The sequence below is a fragment of the Chiroxiphia lanceolata genome, chromosome 8, assembly GCF_009829145.1.
Source record: "Chiroxiphia lanceolata isolate bChiLan1 chromosome 8, bChiLan1.pri, whole genome shotgun sequence".
NCBI lineage: Eukaryota > Metazoa > Chordata > Aves > Passeriformes > Pipridae > Chiroxiphia > Chiroxiphia lanceolata.
In genome coordinates this window covers 14,974,287-14,989,481 of record NC_045644.1, presented here as the reverse complement: position 1 = coordinate 14,989,481, position 15,195 = coordinate 14,974,287, and the positions used below count along the sequence as shown (strand labels likewise).

At 55.1% G+C, this 15,195-nt stretch overlaps 1 protein-coding gene across 1 annotated transcript; it reads left to right on the top strand.

Annotated features, from left to right (window-relative positions):
• Window positions 1–10,339: 10,339 nt before the first annotated feature.
• Window positions 10,340–14,563, top strand: GOT1 (glutamic-oxaloacetic transaminase 1). Its single transcript, XM_032695124.1, has 9 exons — window positions 10,340–10,573; window positions 10,870–11,051; window positions 11,603–11,726; window positions 11,914–12,026; window positions 12,229–12,333; window positions 12,872–13,022; window positions 13,158–13,323; window positions 13,450–13,592; window positions 13,877–14,563. Exons 1-9 carry the CDS (start codon window positions 10,459–10,461, stop codon window positions 14,014–14,016), a joined length of 1,239 nt encoding a protein of 412 aa, XP_032551015.1. The 5' UTR covers window positions 10,340–10,458; the 3' UTR covers window positions 14,017–14,563.
• Window positions 14,564–15,195: the final 632 nt, after the last annotated feature.

Sequence of the window (15,195 nt, the reverse complement as noted above, 5' to 3'; positions counted from 1 at the left end):
GGGAATTTTTCTGTGTGTACTAGTAACACAATGTATTTTTACCCACAATGTTTAAGATCAGAGTCAATCACTAGACCATCTACACTGATCTCCCTGACTACCTTGTCTTACTCTTTCTGGATCTGAATAACCTGGGGTTTCACTAAGGCACAAAATCATCTGGTCTGGAAGTGCAAGGGAGTTTGTGGTTTGGTTTTATTTAATCACTGATGGTTAATCCACTGGCTAATCAGCATTGCTCAGAAAATGCATGTCATATTTCTTATGCAAGTTTGTCTGGCTTTTAATTTCCAGCCATTGATTCTTGTTCTGCCTTTTTTGGCTGGAATAAAAACAGTTTATCACACTGTATTTTCTTACTATGAGAGTACTTGTGCATAGCAGTCAAATTTCTTGAGCTTTTTTAAGAAGAAAACAGGTTCAGCTTGATTCCGTCACTGTGGGGTGCGTTCTCCTGCAATTGTGTCTTTTCTGTGCCTGTTTTCTGCACTCTCTCTCATTTCACAGAATAATTTTAGCCTCAGGAGCTCTGGCGGTACAACCACAGGTTGGGCCTCAATCCATTGAATTTTGGAAATGTCTGAAGACACAGATTCCAACATCTCAGTTTTTAAGCCACCTTTATCTGCCCCCTTCCAGCCCATACCTCCCCACTCTGGTTGCAAGGATGCCATGGGAGAGGGGGGGATCACATTTACATCTCTCACTTCATCGGATCTTTTTAAAATGGGGCACCAGGGTAGTCACAGTATCTCAGAGTCAACATCCCATCCTCTGCTGCATAGAGCACTGCCTAACAACTCCCATTTGCTGCACTCCCAGCCCTGGTGCCCAGGACTGAATTCACCATGTGGTCCTGGCATTGAGTTCACATCCAGCTGCTCACCCCCAGGACCCCAAAACAAGCCCTGTGTTAGCCCCTGCCACCCAGAGAGATATCCCACTTTCTTTGCCAACGCATCCAGCTTGGCATTCAGCTCAGTTAAAACCCATGAGCAGGTACTTCATCCTTTCCATGATGTGCTGGGGTGCAGCTGAGGCTGGTGCCAACTCTGAACTCACCTGTGCCTGCACTGAGTACCTGCAGAGCCAGGATGACACCACTTCAGCAACATCTCCCTGTTGAGAACAACTTCTGGAGACCAGTCAGGGTGTAGGCAATGGGTGAGAAATCGGTATTAATTAGGACAAATTTTTAACTAGAATATTGTGAAGCACCTCACAGATACCCAAGGGTATCTGACACCTCACTGCTCCCTGTTTCTCTGAAGCCACTGCTTGGGCAGTTCAAGTCCTTGCTTGAGACACAGTCAAGCCTCTTTGTTCCCCATTTTCAAGCAAGATTTCCTCAGAAGATCCTAGGAAGAAGCTATGGACTAATAATATCTTCACCATATATGGTGCATTTTATCCTCGCTTTGTGAGTGGTGCCCTGCATGCAGCCAGCTGCTCACCAGCGAGCATGTGCTACCCAGCCCGGCACAGCTGAGGCCCAAGGCTCGAGTACAAAACCAGGTACATTTTGGCCAGGCTCCTGCTTTTCCTTCCGTGCAATGTCTACGCTGGACGAGTTTGGCCTGTGCAGTGCAGATGACTGCTAGTGCTTACGTGTGCTTTTATAGTGTAGCATTTCAAAGGGCTGGTTGCAAGGAGGTGCATGCACATTTCCTGTATGTCTGGCCAAAAAGCTGATACTTGAGAGCACCGGGAAACCCTACAGTTTTGCAGAACATGCCATTTTGATGTTCACAAAAGACAAAGCTTTGCCCAAACCTGGGGAGCATCACGGAAGGTGCCAGCATTATTTTCCTGCTCCTGGCTTCCCTCGGTTTTATTTCTCACTCTGCTGCTCCATGAGGGTACAGCTGGCTTGTTCCTGCACTGTGAGGGATGGTGGTGAGATGTGCCTCATCTGGGATGGGGACTTAGGTTTAGCCTTGCTCTCTACCAGCAGCTCAGAGGTGGCCAAGGCTTGAGCAACTTCTGCAGTGCTGGTATGACAAGTGCCAAGCTGGGGGAGTGCAGGTGTCCAGCTCCAGAGGGCAGGTATGTCCCCAGTTGTCAGCCATTCCATCAGGGGCACCTTTCGTCAGGTCAGCCCCCTCAAACCTGCCCAAACATGCCAGAGACTCTAATGGTCAGGCACGAGGACAGACCCAGTGCTTCCAGGTCTCCTCTCATGACATCCACCAAGTCTCCTTCCCGCACTAATCTTGTCCTTCTATCCAAAACAATTATGGAGGGCTTGTTGTTTTTGGCACAGTCTTTTATTTACAAATCCCATCCTGCTTATAGCTCATGGTTTCATTATCCTCTAGATGTTTACAGAGCTCCTTTTCTTAATATTTGTGCCATTATTTTACTAGGGATCCGGGTGAGACTTTCCAGACATTAATTGTCTGGCTCATCCTCTCCCCCACTAGCTCCTTCTGCAGAAGTGCACATCTCCCTACTGTCCCTGCCTGCCTGGGGCACCCAGTGGGACAGGGATGGGCAGAACTGTGGGCAGTAGCAGAGGGTTGCCCTGCTCTGAGAATGCAGGGAGGGATGTGCAGAGTGAACAGCTGCCCTGCTGTACCCCACTGCCCTCAGGCCCTTATTGCGGCGCCTGGATCTCTGATGCCGTCTTGAAGCTTTGTGCTTCTAATGAGCACCTCCCAACCTCTCTTCCTCCAGCACCCCTGCACTCCCCTTTCCCAGGCTCAGGACACGGGTGCACATCCCTGGCTGGGGAACTATCCCCTCAGCGGGCTTTCAGCTTGCTGGGGACCATGTCCTGGGAAGGCAGACAGTGGCAAATCCGTCGCTGGGATTTTGGGGTCATTAGCATGGTGCAGACGTGGGTCGGCAGCTTATGCCGTGCATGGCTCTGATGCTGGTCCCTGCCCCTGGGCTGTCTGTCACAGGGGCTTGTTTAACCTTCTTTGCCACAATATCTCACAGTCTTTAATCTGTTTATCCTCATAACCCCGCTATGAGGTGAAGGATGGTTATCCTCATTTCAGAGGTAGGGAACCAAAGGGATTCTTTTCAAATGTAGATGAGTGTTTAATGATGCAGAGATAAAGATTTTAAAAACCTGAGACAACAGGCGTATGGTGTGTAACTGATCTGGATGTTTCTGCAAATCCTATTAAGTGCCTCTGTCTTTTTCAGCTGGTGCTCTCTCGGGGCAGAGCTGGCACGGGGACCCACCGAAGTGTCAGGTGGGCTTCAGCCTCCTGGTCCACGAATCGGGCACGAGCAGGGCAGGGGGAGACAGAGCTGACCCCGCGCCTGCCGTTCAGTACCCCGGGTGCGCTGTGGGTGTGCGGTGCTACAGCAGCGTCTGCTAAAAGCAGGCGCTCAGATGTGAATTGCGTGAGCGAGTGGGTAAGACCCTCGGCTGTGTTTAGGGATGAAACTTAAAGCCTGTTTGTACTGCAAGTGTGCACGTTAAAGTGGAAGGTAGGAAATACGAGGGTGTGCTTGTGTAGTATCCCTCTGGCCGTGCAATACAGGCAGTGCCAAACCGGTAAACGAGGAGCCAGCAACGAGGGCAAGCTCTTTGCAATTTGCCGGGACAATTGGTACAGACGGTCGATGTGGTTAAAAACCCCGAGCTGTGGTTTCTATGCAGTGATCCCGGCAAGAGGTGTTCCTGGCTGCCGCGTGGGCCCTTCCCGGCGGCTGGCCAGTGGGGCTGGGTGCGGGTCTCCCTGCTGCTCCTGGGCAATTGTTGCTGTGCTTGTGGGAATGCGGCGGCTCGTGCTGTGAGGAGGTCAGTGCCTTTGTGTTGCTGCGGGGAGTTTATCTCTGCGGATCTTGCCTGCTTTCCTGGGTCAGGCTTTACCTCCGCTGTTATCAGCAAATGCAGGAACAGCCCGGTCCAGAGCCGGGCTGCGTAGGAACCTCTCGACCCCCTTGCAGGGGGAGGCAGCACTTTCACATCTCTCCCACGCTAATGGGCACCCGCCAGGCCGGCGGTGGGATGTGCCATGCCCTGTGGTCGCTGTTCCTCCTTCACTGTTTTGGCAGCACCATTCCCGTGCTCCCCAGCGGTGTGGGATGCAGGCAGTGGTGAACCAGGAGGCAGCAGAACCGGCAGGGCCCTCCCTGGTCTCACCTCCCACTGGGTCCTTCACTGCCAATACAGGGGACAAATCCCCAGTAGCAGCACTGATTCCCCCTTCTCCACTGGGCTGCCCTGTCCCAGTGCACTCTCCCCTTCTCTGCAGCTCCATCCGGACCCCTCCAGCTGTCTCCACAAACCCAAACCATTAGCATTTCCTGTTCAAACATTTCCAATAAATAAATGGAGACATCATGCCACAAGCCCGCAAGTGACCCAGAGGCGGGTCCAAGGCCGGGATGGACACGACCACCCAGCGCCCGACCCTCTGGCTGGGCGCCAGCCCTGCCTTTGTTTGAATTCCCGGGTGAGTAAGCACTTGGCTGACGCCAGCTGAAACGCTGTAAGAAATTATTTTTGATATTAAATAAATTGTTTTCAGTAAATCTGCTCCTACACGAAGGTCCAGAAGCTACCCACCCGCAGCAATGGGCTTCCTGCAAAGGAGCTGGACTCCTTTTTCCTGGCCCTGTCCTGCCTGTAACTGGGACACACGCCCTGCCCAGAGGGGTTCAGCTGGGACCAGCTGAGCTGCAGTTCCTTTGGCCCCGTGGGCACAGCCGGGCTCCCACAGCTGCCCAGCACCTGAGTACACCATGGCAGGGCTCCCTGCAACACATCGTGTTGTCTTTGTCCCAACACACAAGCTAGGCTTGCTGGTGAGGGGGCAGAGGCTTGGCCAGGGAGTTTGATGCTTCTGGGAGTGGCAGCTATGTCCCCATATCCCCAGATATCCAAAAACCCATTTCCTTGTCCATTGCCTTGACATGGTGGTGCCTGTCCTTTTCTTCACTGGTCCTCCACACCATCTTTAATGCACCAGGGTACCAGGCATCATTTCTTGAGTAGGTCATGGTCCATAAGGCAGTCTCCTGACTTCAGGTCAGCCAGCAGGTGCTGATGCAAAAGGAAAAATTAGGGGAAGGCATTTCCAGTGGCTCATACAGTGGTGAGCACCAGGACCAGCCCATCCCTTGCCCCTCACAGGGTCAGTGTTCCTCTGGAATACCTGTTCTCCTCCTGAATGCCTGGAGGACAAGTGGACACAGAGGAGGTGAGCATGGCTATGAGTGGTCCATAAGCCAGGCCGGGATTCCAGAGACACCAGGAATAATGTGCAAAATAGAGAAATGGCAAACCTCTGGCTGTGCCCAAGCAGCAGCAATGGCAGAAGAGGTTTGAGCCTGAGTGGGTTGGTGGATATACTCCTTCTTAGGGTATACAGGCTTTGTCCTCACTGCTCTGAGTTGCTCTCTGGATTTGAGCTGGAAGCAAAGAAGATGGACTTGGAGCTAACCAAGTTCTGTCATGGTGGCAATTAGGAAAAATACCAGGAACACAGTTTTCACTAATTTTTAATTTTTTTTTTTTATGTATGTTTTGCTGAAGCCAAAACTTCCTGCAGGAACATGCTGTTTAAAGGCAAAATTTTGCTGTTGAAATTTTCTGAAGCATTTAAAAAGATTGAAATAATTTTTGAAAGAGATGTAGATGTTCTGTTTCAGAAGCATTCATTCAGTGGGGTGTTATGCTCTGGCATTTTAAGACTTCAGAAACTGAAATGCAGTGAAGAGACATTTTGATTAAGTTGTTTTACAGAGAAACAATAAAGTCTTTTCTGATTCTGAATCATTTCATATATTTAGAGCTTTTTCCTTGCTCAAGGAAATCTCCTGTTTCTCCCACCTACAGTAGGTGAGAGGGTAGGTAGGTGGGATGATGTGGCAGGGGTCAGGGGGCTGCCACAGGCATAGTGCCCGAGCAAATGGCCAAGTACCCAGGTGTCAATCTGCAGCTCAGCAGAGTAGGAACTGATTTTTTTTTTTGTGCTGGTGGGTGAAAGCCCTGGCATTCCCTGTCTGTGTGTGCAGTGGGGCTAGTGGCATGGGAGGACAGGACGTGGGTGCTGCAGAGCAGCATGACCAAAGGCTCAGACTCAGGGGGCACCTGCAGGGCTGTGTGTGGGCACTGCTCATCCCGGGCCACGCTGGGGTCTAAGCTGCTGTCAGTGCCCTGGGGCAGCAGGAAAGCAGTGGCAGGGGCCCCTTCCTGACCCCTGATGGTGCCCCTCAGCAGGACCTGCAGCCCCGGCTGCCACCAGGGCTCGATGCCATCAGCACTCACAGGTGCTGACAGATGGACCCAGCAAGAAGCTGGCGGGAGCCGGAAACTCCTGATCCTTCTTTATCTGCCCCTCACCCTGCTTTCTCATCTCCCTGTCTCGCCTGGTATCTCATGCTCCTATTCCTGTGCCTTGCCGACTGCTGGGGGCTGCCCAGCCTTCACAGCACCCTGCAGCCAGACACAGGCCCCAGGCTCTGCCATGAGAGCCACAGTGTGAGGTTCTGGACCATCCCCCGCGAGACCTGCTGGGCTTGGTGCCTGCAAGGAGCACCAACTCTGAGCAAGGGCATGCACTGTAGGTACCCCCATCCCATGTCTGCATGCTGAGCATCAGCCGTTAGAGCTGAGGGCTCTGTGTCTGCAGTGCTCTGTGTCTGCAGTGCATTGCAGGTTGGAGGGGAAGGGAAAGATCAAGCCCAGCTCAGCATCATCACATGCTCTGAGAAGGTCACAGAGTCTTGCTGCTGTCTTCCTCAAATGTACTGCCTGCTCCCAGGCCCGGGGTCCAGTTGAATATCAGCTCAAAACCAATCACAAGCATTTCACTTGGCTTTCATGACATCCCTGATCCTCATTACTCCATTGCAAACCCACGGCCCCACCTGGGCAGGGTGGCAGCGGAGGGGTCAGGATCCACAGTTAATGTAGCTGCCCCTAAATGCACTGCCAGAGATCAGCTAATCTGATAATTACAGCAACAAAAGCCATTTAGACAAACCATGACCTGACCTCGGGAGCTTGGAATGAAAACATTTTACCCTTCTCTGTCTGGATCCTGCGATGAGAAAACATCTGTATTTGGAGGACACTGTGAAAACGGCCTCCGCCCAGCACCCACTGGGAACAGCCACAGCTCTGCTCCGTGCCCACACACTGCCTGCACCCAGCCTCATCCCAAGATGGGCAGCACTGCCTAAACCCTTGCTGTGATACCAGAGTCGAGGGTGCCTCAGTGCTGAGCAGGGCCTTTTGGAGAGGAAGAGGCAGAGGCCAGAGGGGTGTGAGAGTGGATCTTGTGAGGGGGAGTGAAGGGGAGGGGTTCACTGAAGCTCATCTGCACCCTTATAGAAAGGGCTTTTTTCCAAGCCCACACAAGGCTGGATGGTGTGGGGAGAGTATCACCTGGTCCCCAGTGATACCTGGTCCCCTGCATCCTTGCAGCAGCCTGAGCTCTGCAGGAGCCAGGCTGACTGCTGAGCCCCCCTGCTTCTGGCTCCCAGGAGGGGCTGAGTGTGGGGGGCCCTGTCTGTGTGCAGCATGGCTGTGCGCGCCCGGGGGCTCCTTTGCTCTGGGTAAGGTGTGCAAGCCTTCCCGTTGAGTGGCGGGTCATTGCTGGCTGTCAGTCCAAGGCAGGAGATGAAGGGAGGGATGCCTCAGGGCTGGCTCCCATGTTTCTCCTGCTTTTGCATACATGTTGGTGGCACCCTTTGTGTAGGCTGAGGAGATGAAAGCTCAGGGCCAGAGGGATCTTGCTAACACACAGCCACTCAGCTCAGGGGCCCGACGGCCTGCTGCTTCGTCTCATTGTCTCATTCTTGCTTCTGTTCCCAGTGGAGTCCCACTTCACGCTGCCAAGGGCACGGGACACTGGTTGAGCTGGGGGCAGCCAAGTGCACAGGCAGGTAACTCCTGCTGGGTCAGTGACCCCAGACTCACAGGCATGGGCAGCAGCACAGACGGTCTCCCCCGGACTGGCAGCGCTGAGCTCACACTGCCCAGAAGCCCCTGAGGAAGGGAGCAAGACGGTGCCGATTCAGGGTAACTGCATTTTTTTCCTGCAATGGGCATTGCTCAGCCTGCTCTGGCAGTCCCAGGTAGGGACTTGGTGCAGCCAGCTTGGCAGGCAGCACCCCTGTGCCTTTGTGATTTCCCTGTTCTGCACTGGGAAAGGACTTGGCCATGTCCCCAAGTATCCCAGTGCTCTTTGGAGAGTGGTAGGATTAGAAACCAGTAAGAGCAGTGAGAGCCTGACAGTCTGGGGACTCCCTAGCGCTTCTGTCTGCTCCATAAATAGGATTCTCTAAGCAACCTCTGTCGGTTTTCCCCATTGCAGCATTCCACATATGCAATGCTTTACTCCTTGTGAGCAGAAAACATGACTCACCCTGCAGTGGGCTACCCCCAGTTCCCTCTGATGCCCTTGTTCTCATCAGCTGCTTTCCTGCCCAGTACTGCAGCATCTCTCACTTAGCAGCATCCAAGCGAGAAACCCAAGCGCTTTTAATCTACTTGGGGTTAGAGTTAAGGGCAGGGTTAGATTTAAGTTTAGGGTTAGAGTTAAGGTTTGGATGCCCTGACAGCACCTTATCAAGGTCAGGTTTTTGCAGGGGTTCACAGCTATTGCAGAGAGCAGACCTGAATCCCATCCTGGGTTTCCATGCAGCTTTTTCTCAAGGCCTGGATGAAGTTTTATCCAAATTGGGCTAAGAACCCCAACAGAGCCAAGGCTTTGGTCTTGCACTACTCTCTTGCTCCTCTGACTATCCCATTATACTGTTTTCTCTGAAGGCAGAAGCGCTGGCACACCACCGTGCTGACAGGCAGCTCTGCCTCTTTCCCGCTCTCATGCTAAGCAGAAAGTGCACTGGGCAGTTCTTCCAGGTGCTGCCCGGAGCCTGGGGAGGCGAGGGCTGTGCCCCCGGGCTGCCTCCCGGGCAGCCAGGCTGTGGAGCCACCTTGGGCATGGGAGGGGGGCAAGGAGCCAAACTGGTTTTCAGAGGGATCTTGGCTGCGTTAACAAAGAGGGCGTATGACACGGGTTGTCTGCAAAAGCGTTTGGGGACAGCATGGTCTTTCCCGTCCTGTATCCCCGTGTGTTATGTCACGAAGGTGCGGGTGTGGTGTGGCGTGTGTCACGCTGCCGGGGCCGCTGTTCACGACGTCCTTCCCGTTTCCCTTAAAGCCTTTCCCAGATGCAGCAGGGTTGCGGGCGGATTCCCATGAATCCGGGGGCAGCCGCGGGGGGGATGCTCGGGCAGCCCCGGGCCGTCTGCCCGGCTCGGAGCCATGGGTGCCGCTCCCCGCGGGATGCGCGGGCCGGCCCTGACCCCTGCCGGCACCGCCCGGCACCGCCGCGCCCCGACGGCGGCCGCCCCCGCGCCCAGGGGCCTCGGGGGCTCCCACACTGCTGGAGGGTGGCCCGCAAGAGCTACAGAGGTCCCGGGGCACCGTGGGAAGCGCTGTGCCTGCGGGAAGGGTGCGGAGTTCGGGAGCGAGGCGCTGAAAGGAACACCCCGCGGATCAGTGCGATGCTCTGCGCTCGGAGAGAGGGGTCCCGAGCTAAGAGTGGGAGGGGGGACCCTCCCAGGTGACCCTGGGGTCTCCCCAGGGCTGGGAGGGTCTCAGGGGATCATCCCACAGCGTCTGACCTGCAGGTGGCTGGGAATCGGAAAAATGCCTTAAAAAGGGGGCAGATACAGAGGAGAGTTCCAGTGACCCGTCCTGAGGTGGAAACACCCGCTGTCCTCACAGCGGTCCTGGTCCCGCACCCTGGTCACGGCCCCGCTGGGCACCCCCGCACCCCGGGCACTGCACCCGGACCCGTCCCGCCCGGGTACGACCCCCTGGCACCCCCCCGCATCCCCGAGACCTGCACCCTGGCACCGCCCTGAGCCCCGCGCACGGCCCCCGGGGCCACAGTGCACCCCAGCTTTGCGCTCCGGGGCTGACCCGCACCCCTGGGTGCTCTATGAGGATTGTGCCGTGCCCTCCGAGCACCGCACCCCTGGGCACCGCCGGCAGCGCAGCGCTGCCTCGAACACGGCGTCCCCCGCAGCACCACGTACTGCACCCGGGTACTGCACCCCGTGGCCGCCCCGCGCCCCCATCCCTGCAGCGCGAGAGTGCCCGCAGCACCAGACGCTGTGCCCCCGGTGACGGCACCCCCGCGCCCGACCCGGGCACACCCAGCGACGGGTCGCTGCCGCCGGGGCGCGGGCCGGCCATGGGCGGCGCCCACCACCCTGCGCGTGCGTCACCGGGCGTGGCGCCCGCCGCCGGCTGCGCTCCGCGCCGCCATTGGTCGCCCGCGCTCCGCCCGCGGCCCGGCGGGGTCGCCATTGGCTGGCGGCGGGGGCGGGGCCGAAAGCGGCCCGCTGACTGGCCAGCGCGCGCGGTGGCCCCGCCCCCGCCCGTGAAGGTGAGCGTCTCCTCCAGGCGCCGCGCGCCGCCCGTACCGGAGCGCACCGGAGCGGATTGGACCGGAGCGGACCGGCTGTGCCGCCATGGCCGCCTCCATCTTCGCCGCCGTCCCCCTCTCCCCGCCGGTCGCCGTCTTCAAGCTCACGGCGGATTTCCGGGAGGACGGGGACTCGCGGAAGGTCAACCTCGGCGTGGGCGGTGAGTCCGCGGCCTCGCCCGGCTCGGCGGGGCCGTTCCACGCGGGGCAGCCGGGACGGTGCCCTTGCGGCGGCTCCCGCACCTGCGGCAGCGGCCGGTCGGCAGCGGCGGGCCCTGGGCCCCAAAGGTCACCGGGCCGCGGGGGGCGGGCGGGCAGCGGGGGCCTGGCGGGCGTCAAGGTCGCGGAGCAGCCGGCGCCGATCTGCCCGCCGTCCTGTGTCCGGGGCGGGTCCCTCTGGGGCCGGGCGGCGCAGCGTCCCCCGGGTGCGGCAAGAACGATTCTCTCTCTCCCGCAGCCTACCGCACGGACGAGGGGCAGCCATGGGTCCTGCCGGTGGTCAAGAAGGTGAAGCAGTTGATCGTCAATGACAACAGCCTGAACCACGAGTACCTGCCAATCCTGGGCCTTCCCGAGTTCCGTGCCAACGCCTCCCGGATCGCCCTGGGTGACGACAGCCCTGCCATCAAGGAGAACCGGGTATGTGGTGGATGGGTAGTGCTAAGGTCCCTGGGATGTCTCTACAGCAGACCAAGCAGAAGAGCATGAGTGTGCTGATAACTGCATTTTGGCAGGATTTGGGGGTTTCTCAGATATGGTCTTCCCTGGTTGTAGCTTACTTGATGAACCTGTGTACTTGAAGCTGGTTGTGCAAGTAGCTGTCGTTTTTTGGGAAAAAAACAAACAAGGCCTGTGATTGGAATTTGCTTTTTCCTTCATCTTTTAACAGTTTTCCCACAGGAAACCAAAGTCAGATAATATACTATGTTTCCTGAAACAAACTACTAGTTGGAAATCTGTTCTCTGCCAAAACGTAATGGGAATAACTCGAGTCTATTTATAACTATAGAAGTTGTCAGGATGGGCCTGAGCATTGAAGGAGGTTGAAGACCACTGGAAGGCGATGGTGTCCTGGCTGGGGTGACCCCAAGGAGCATGTCCTGTCTTGCTCTTGCAAGCGCCTCTGCTCTCTGTGCACCGATAGCAATGTTGACCTGGGTGGACTCTGCTGGCAACTCTCTCTGTTGCAGGTCGGAAGCGTTCAGTCCTTGGGCGGGACAGGCGCTCTGCGGATCGGTGCAGATTTCCTGAGGCGGTGGTACAATGGAAACAACAACACAGCGACCCCAGTCTACGTCTCCAGTCCGACCTGGGGTAAGTGCTGTTGTCGGGGAGCCCTGTGGGTTAGCAGGCGAGGGAGGCACAGCTCTTCTCCTGGCAGGGGCCTGGGCAGTGAGAGAGGAGCCTTCTCTTGTGGGTAAAGGGAGATGCTGGGACTAGAGAAGGCAGCTTGCTTTTCTGAAAAGGGCCTGCTTTTCTGAAAAGTTATTTCTTTCCTCAGAGAACCACAACTCTGTGTTTATGGATGCTGGTTTCAAAGATATTAGACCCTACCACTACTGGGATGCTGCCAAGAGAGGTCTGGATATCCAGGGGCTGCTGAATGACATGGAGGTGAGTAAAACTAGCATGGGATGGGCTGAGCTTGGTGTTGTTCAATATTTGCAGCTGTTTGGGCCCCTTGTGTGCTGTGCCTGGAAGTGGATCTCTGCAAAAGAGACTGTTAGTACCCAGAGCAGCTCCAGACCTCTCTCTCTGCTGAGGGTGCCCAGTTTCATCTATGTTTGTATGTGACCAAGACATGTTCTCTCCTCAGAGCGCCCCAGAGTCCTCTATTTTCGTCCTCCATGCCTGTGCGCACAACCCAACAGGCACAGACCCTTCTCCTGAGCAGTGGAAGCAGATTGCTGCTGTTATGAAGGTATGGACTGCTGCTGGGGCTAAAGCAGTGCTGAGGGGACAAATAGCTTTTAAGCCAGCCAGCACACTTGCATGTGAAGTGGGAAGCTCTGGGGAGGTGTGTCAGGAGCTCGAGGAGTTCCACAGGGCAGGTGTTGAAAGGAGAGGCTGACAGGATGCTGGTCATTTGTATTCAGAGGATAGATGCATCCCGGTCCTGCTCATGCCTTCAAACTCTGGCATGGGCTGTAGTGATGTTTCTTCTGCTGGAAAGGATATCTGCGGGCAGGTGCTGAGTAGTATTATATAAAGTAGCACATCTCTTGTACCTGTGTCCTCAAATACAGTTTTCTCCTGCATTGACTTTTATTGACCACTTTAGTCTTCCTGTTCTTTTACCCCAATAGAAAGAAAGTATTTCAATCTGGTGTTGCTGGACCATGTTTCCTTTGTGTTCATGCAAAAACTCAATGGTTATTTTTCTTTCCTGTGAGTACTGTGGGGGATAAAGTGCAGGTTGCGGGGAGGGGATTTCCCTCTAACACTGTTCCTCCTTGCAGCGCCGGAGCCTGTTTCCGTTCTTCGACTCAGCGTACCAAGGGTTTGCCTCTGGCAGCCTGGACAAGGATGCCTGGGCTGTGCGATTCTTTGTCTCCGAGGGCTTTGAGCTCTTCTGTGCACAGTCGTTTTCCAAGAACTTTGGGCTCTACAGTGAGTGTCTGGCAATAAGCTGGCCCAGTAGCATCATACACAGACAGATGGGGCTGGCATGCTGAAGGGTGGGGAATGCTCTGCTTTGCCACAATGTTTGGAACCAGTGGCTCACATTTCTTGGCTTGTCCACAGATGAACGTGTGGGGAACCTGACTGTGGTGGGGAAGGATGCAGACAATGTGAAGCGTGTGCTTTCCCAGATGGAGAAGATTGTGCGCACCACTTGGTCCAACCCTCCCTCCCAGGGAGCGCGCATTGTGGCAACTACGCTTTCTTCCCCGCAGCTCTTTGATGAGTGGTACGTGTTGCCAGGGCTGGTGGGAGAGGGAAAGGGAGGGAAGCTGTCTCCCTGAGTGCCAGGGTTGGCCAGGTGGCTTCAAACCAGGTGGGTGCCTATCCTCACACTCTTTCCTGCCTGCTGCAGGAAGGGCAATGTGAAGACAATGGCAGATCGGGTCTTGCTGATGCGGTCAGAGCTCCGGTCTCGACTGGAGGCCCTTGGGACCCCTGGGACCTGGAACCACATCACAGAGCAAATCGGCATGTTTAGCTTCACAGGGTTGAACCGTAAGTATCAAGTGGCCTGGTAAAGGGAGGTTTGGGTAAAGACAGTTTTGCTGTGGGTGAGCTGGGCTGAAGCAGTCCAAGCAGGAATCTCTTGGGGGCCTCACTGGATTTTTGGAATCACTGCCTCTGTGGTTAGGGAGGGATGAAGCATCAGACAGCATTTTAGTGGCCAGTGCTTGAAGTTTTCTGCTTGCTGGGAAAGATTCAAGCATTGCTGGCTGGTTCTTTGGGCTTTTCTGAGCTATGAGTCACTGCTCTGACCTGATGTCCAATTGTTTCCCCAGCTAAGCAGGTGGAGTATCTGATCAAGGAAAAACACATCTACCTGTTGGCTAGTGGGCGCATCAACATGTGTGGCCTGACTACCAAGAACCTGGACTATGTGGCCAAGTCCATCCATGAAGCCGTCACAAAAATCCAATGAAGCACATGAACAACCAAACTTACATGAAGTCACCAAAGCTATAGTGTGTAGTCCATGTCTTTCTCTGCTCATGGCTTGCCTTGTCCCACACCTCTTGGGGTTTAATAAAGATGGGAGCGATAGGTAGCTCAATCAGGGATAATCATCTCCTGACTTTTTTCAAGTACCCCATGCAATATGGTAAGCCAGTGCCCCCAGGAGGGTAGGGGTAGTGTTAGCCACCTCAGCTCTTGTTTCACTGACAACAGCCTGGTCTTCAGGTACTTGGAGCTGCATCTTTAGCACATCCAAATCAACTGCACATAACTGATCCGTTTGATCTAGGCAAAGTCTGGCACCAGTGCAATGCGCTGTGGGATGACAGCCCAGTGGCTGGGAACTAATGTCATTCAGTAGTATTTTGGGGAGGGGCAAAGCTGTTGCTAACTTCCTCCCTTCACCCCACCCCTTCCCGATTTCTGAGCCTTATACGAGCAAACATTTGTAATTGTGATAAATGCTTCTTTGTGTAGCTGACAGAAAATTAAACCTCTGTCTCTGTATATTATCCCTGCCTTGTGTGATACCATGCCTTCAGGCTGTACAAACCTCTTCCCAGGCTGAGGTTAAAGCCTCAACATTCTGCTTTGCCTACTGGTTCTTACTCAGTTTGTTTTAAGGCTGTCCCTTTCTGCCTCAGGGTGTTGCATCTCTAATGATCTCAGCTGCTACTGAAGGGGGAGTATTATTGGTATGGTGTTTCTGAGAGCTCCCTACATGAAGCTGACCAGTTCCTCCCATGTTCGTCCAGTGTTCCTTCCCCTGCCCTGCGCTGTCCAGCTCATCCTGTGTGTCTGTATATGCTTGCTTTCTGGATGGTCATGTGTTTCCCAGCCATATGGCCATCTCTCCCTGACCCAGAGCTTCTGGCCTGCCCCTAGGATGTCAAAAAATGGATCTTTCTGGTTCATCCTTTTCAGCAGGCCCCTGGTGAACCACCATCTACTGTCCTTGGCTTCAGTGGGGCCTGCCAGCAACAGCCTGTGTTTCTGGCACTGAAAAAGAGGTGGGACCATCTGCTCCTGCTCTCTGCAGTCACTGCAGATCTATTCGTGAGCTGATATTACCACCTTGACAGAGCAGCCTCCTGACAAGATCTTGGTGGAGAAAGGGGAACAGCTGCTTTCCTTGGGTCAGTTA

Bases quoted from the DNA above. Each gene is read 5' to 3' on its own strand.
- GOT1 (XM_032695124.1), top strand. From the start codon at position 10,459: ATGGCCGCCTCCATCTTCGCCGCCGTCCCCCTCTCCCCGCCGGTCGCC. The intron at 12,027-12,228 runs GTGAGTAAAACT...TTCTCTCCTCAG, and splicing joins GGCTGCTGAATGACATGGAG to AGCGCCCCAGAGTCCTCTAT. The intron at 13,023-13,157 runs GTGAGTGTCTGG...GCTTGTCCACAG, and splicing joins CAAGAACTTTGGGCTCTACA to ATGAACGTGTGGGGAACCTG.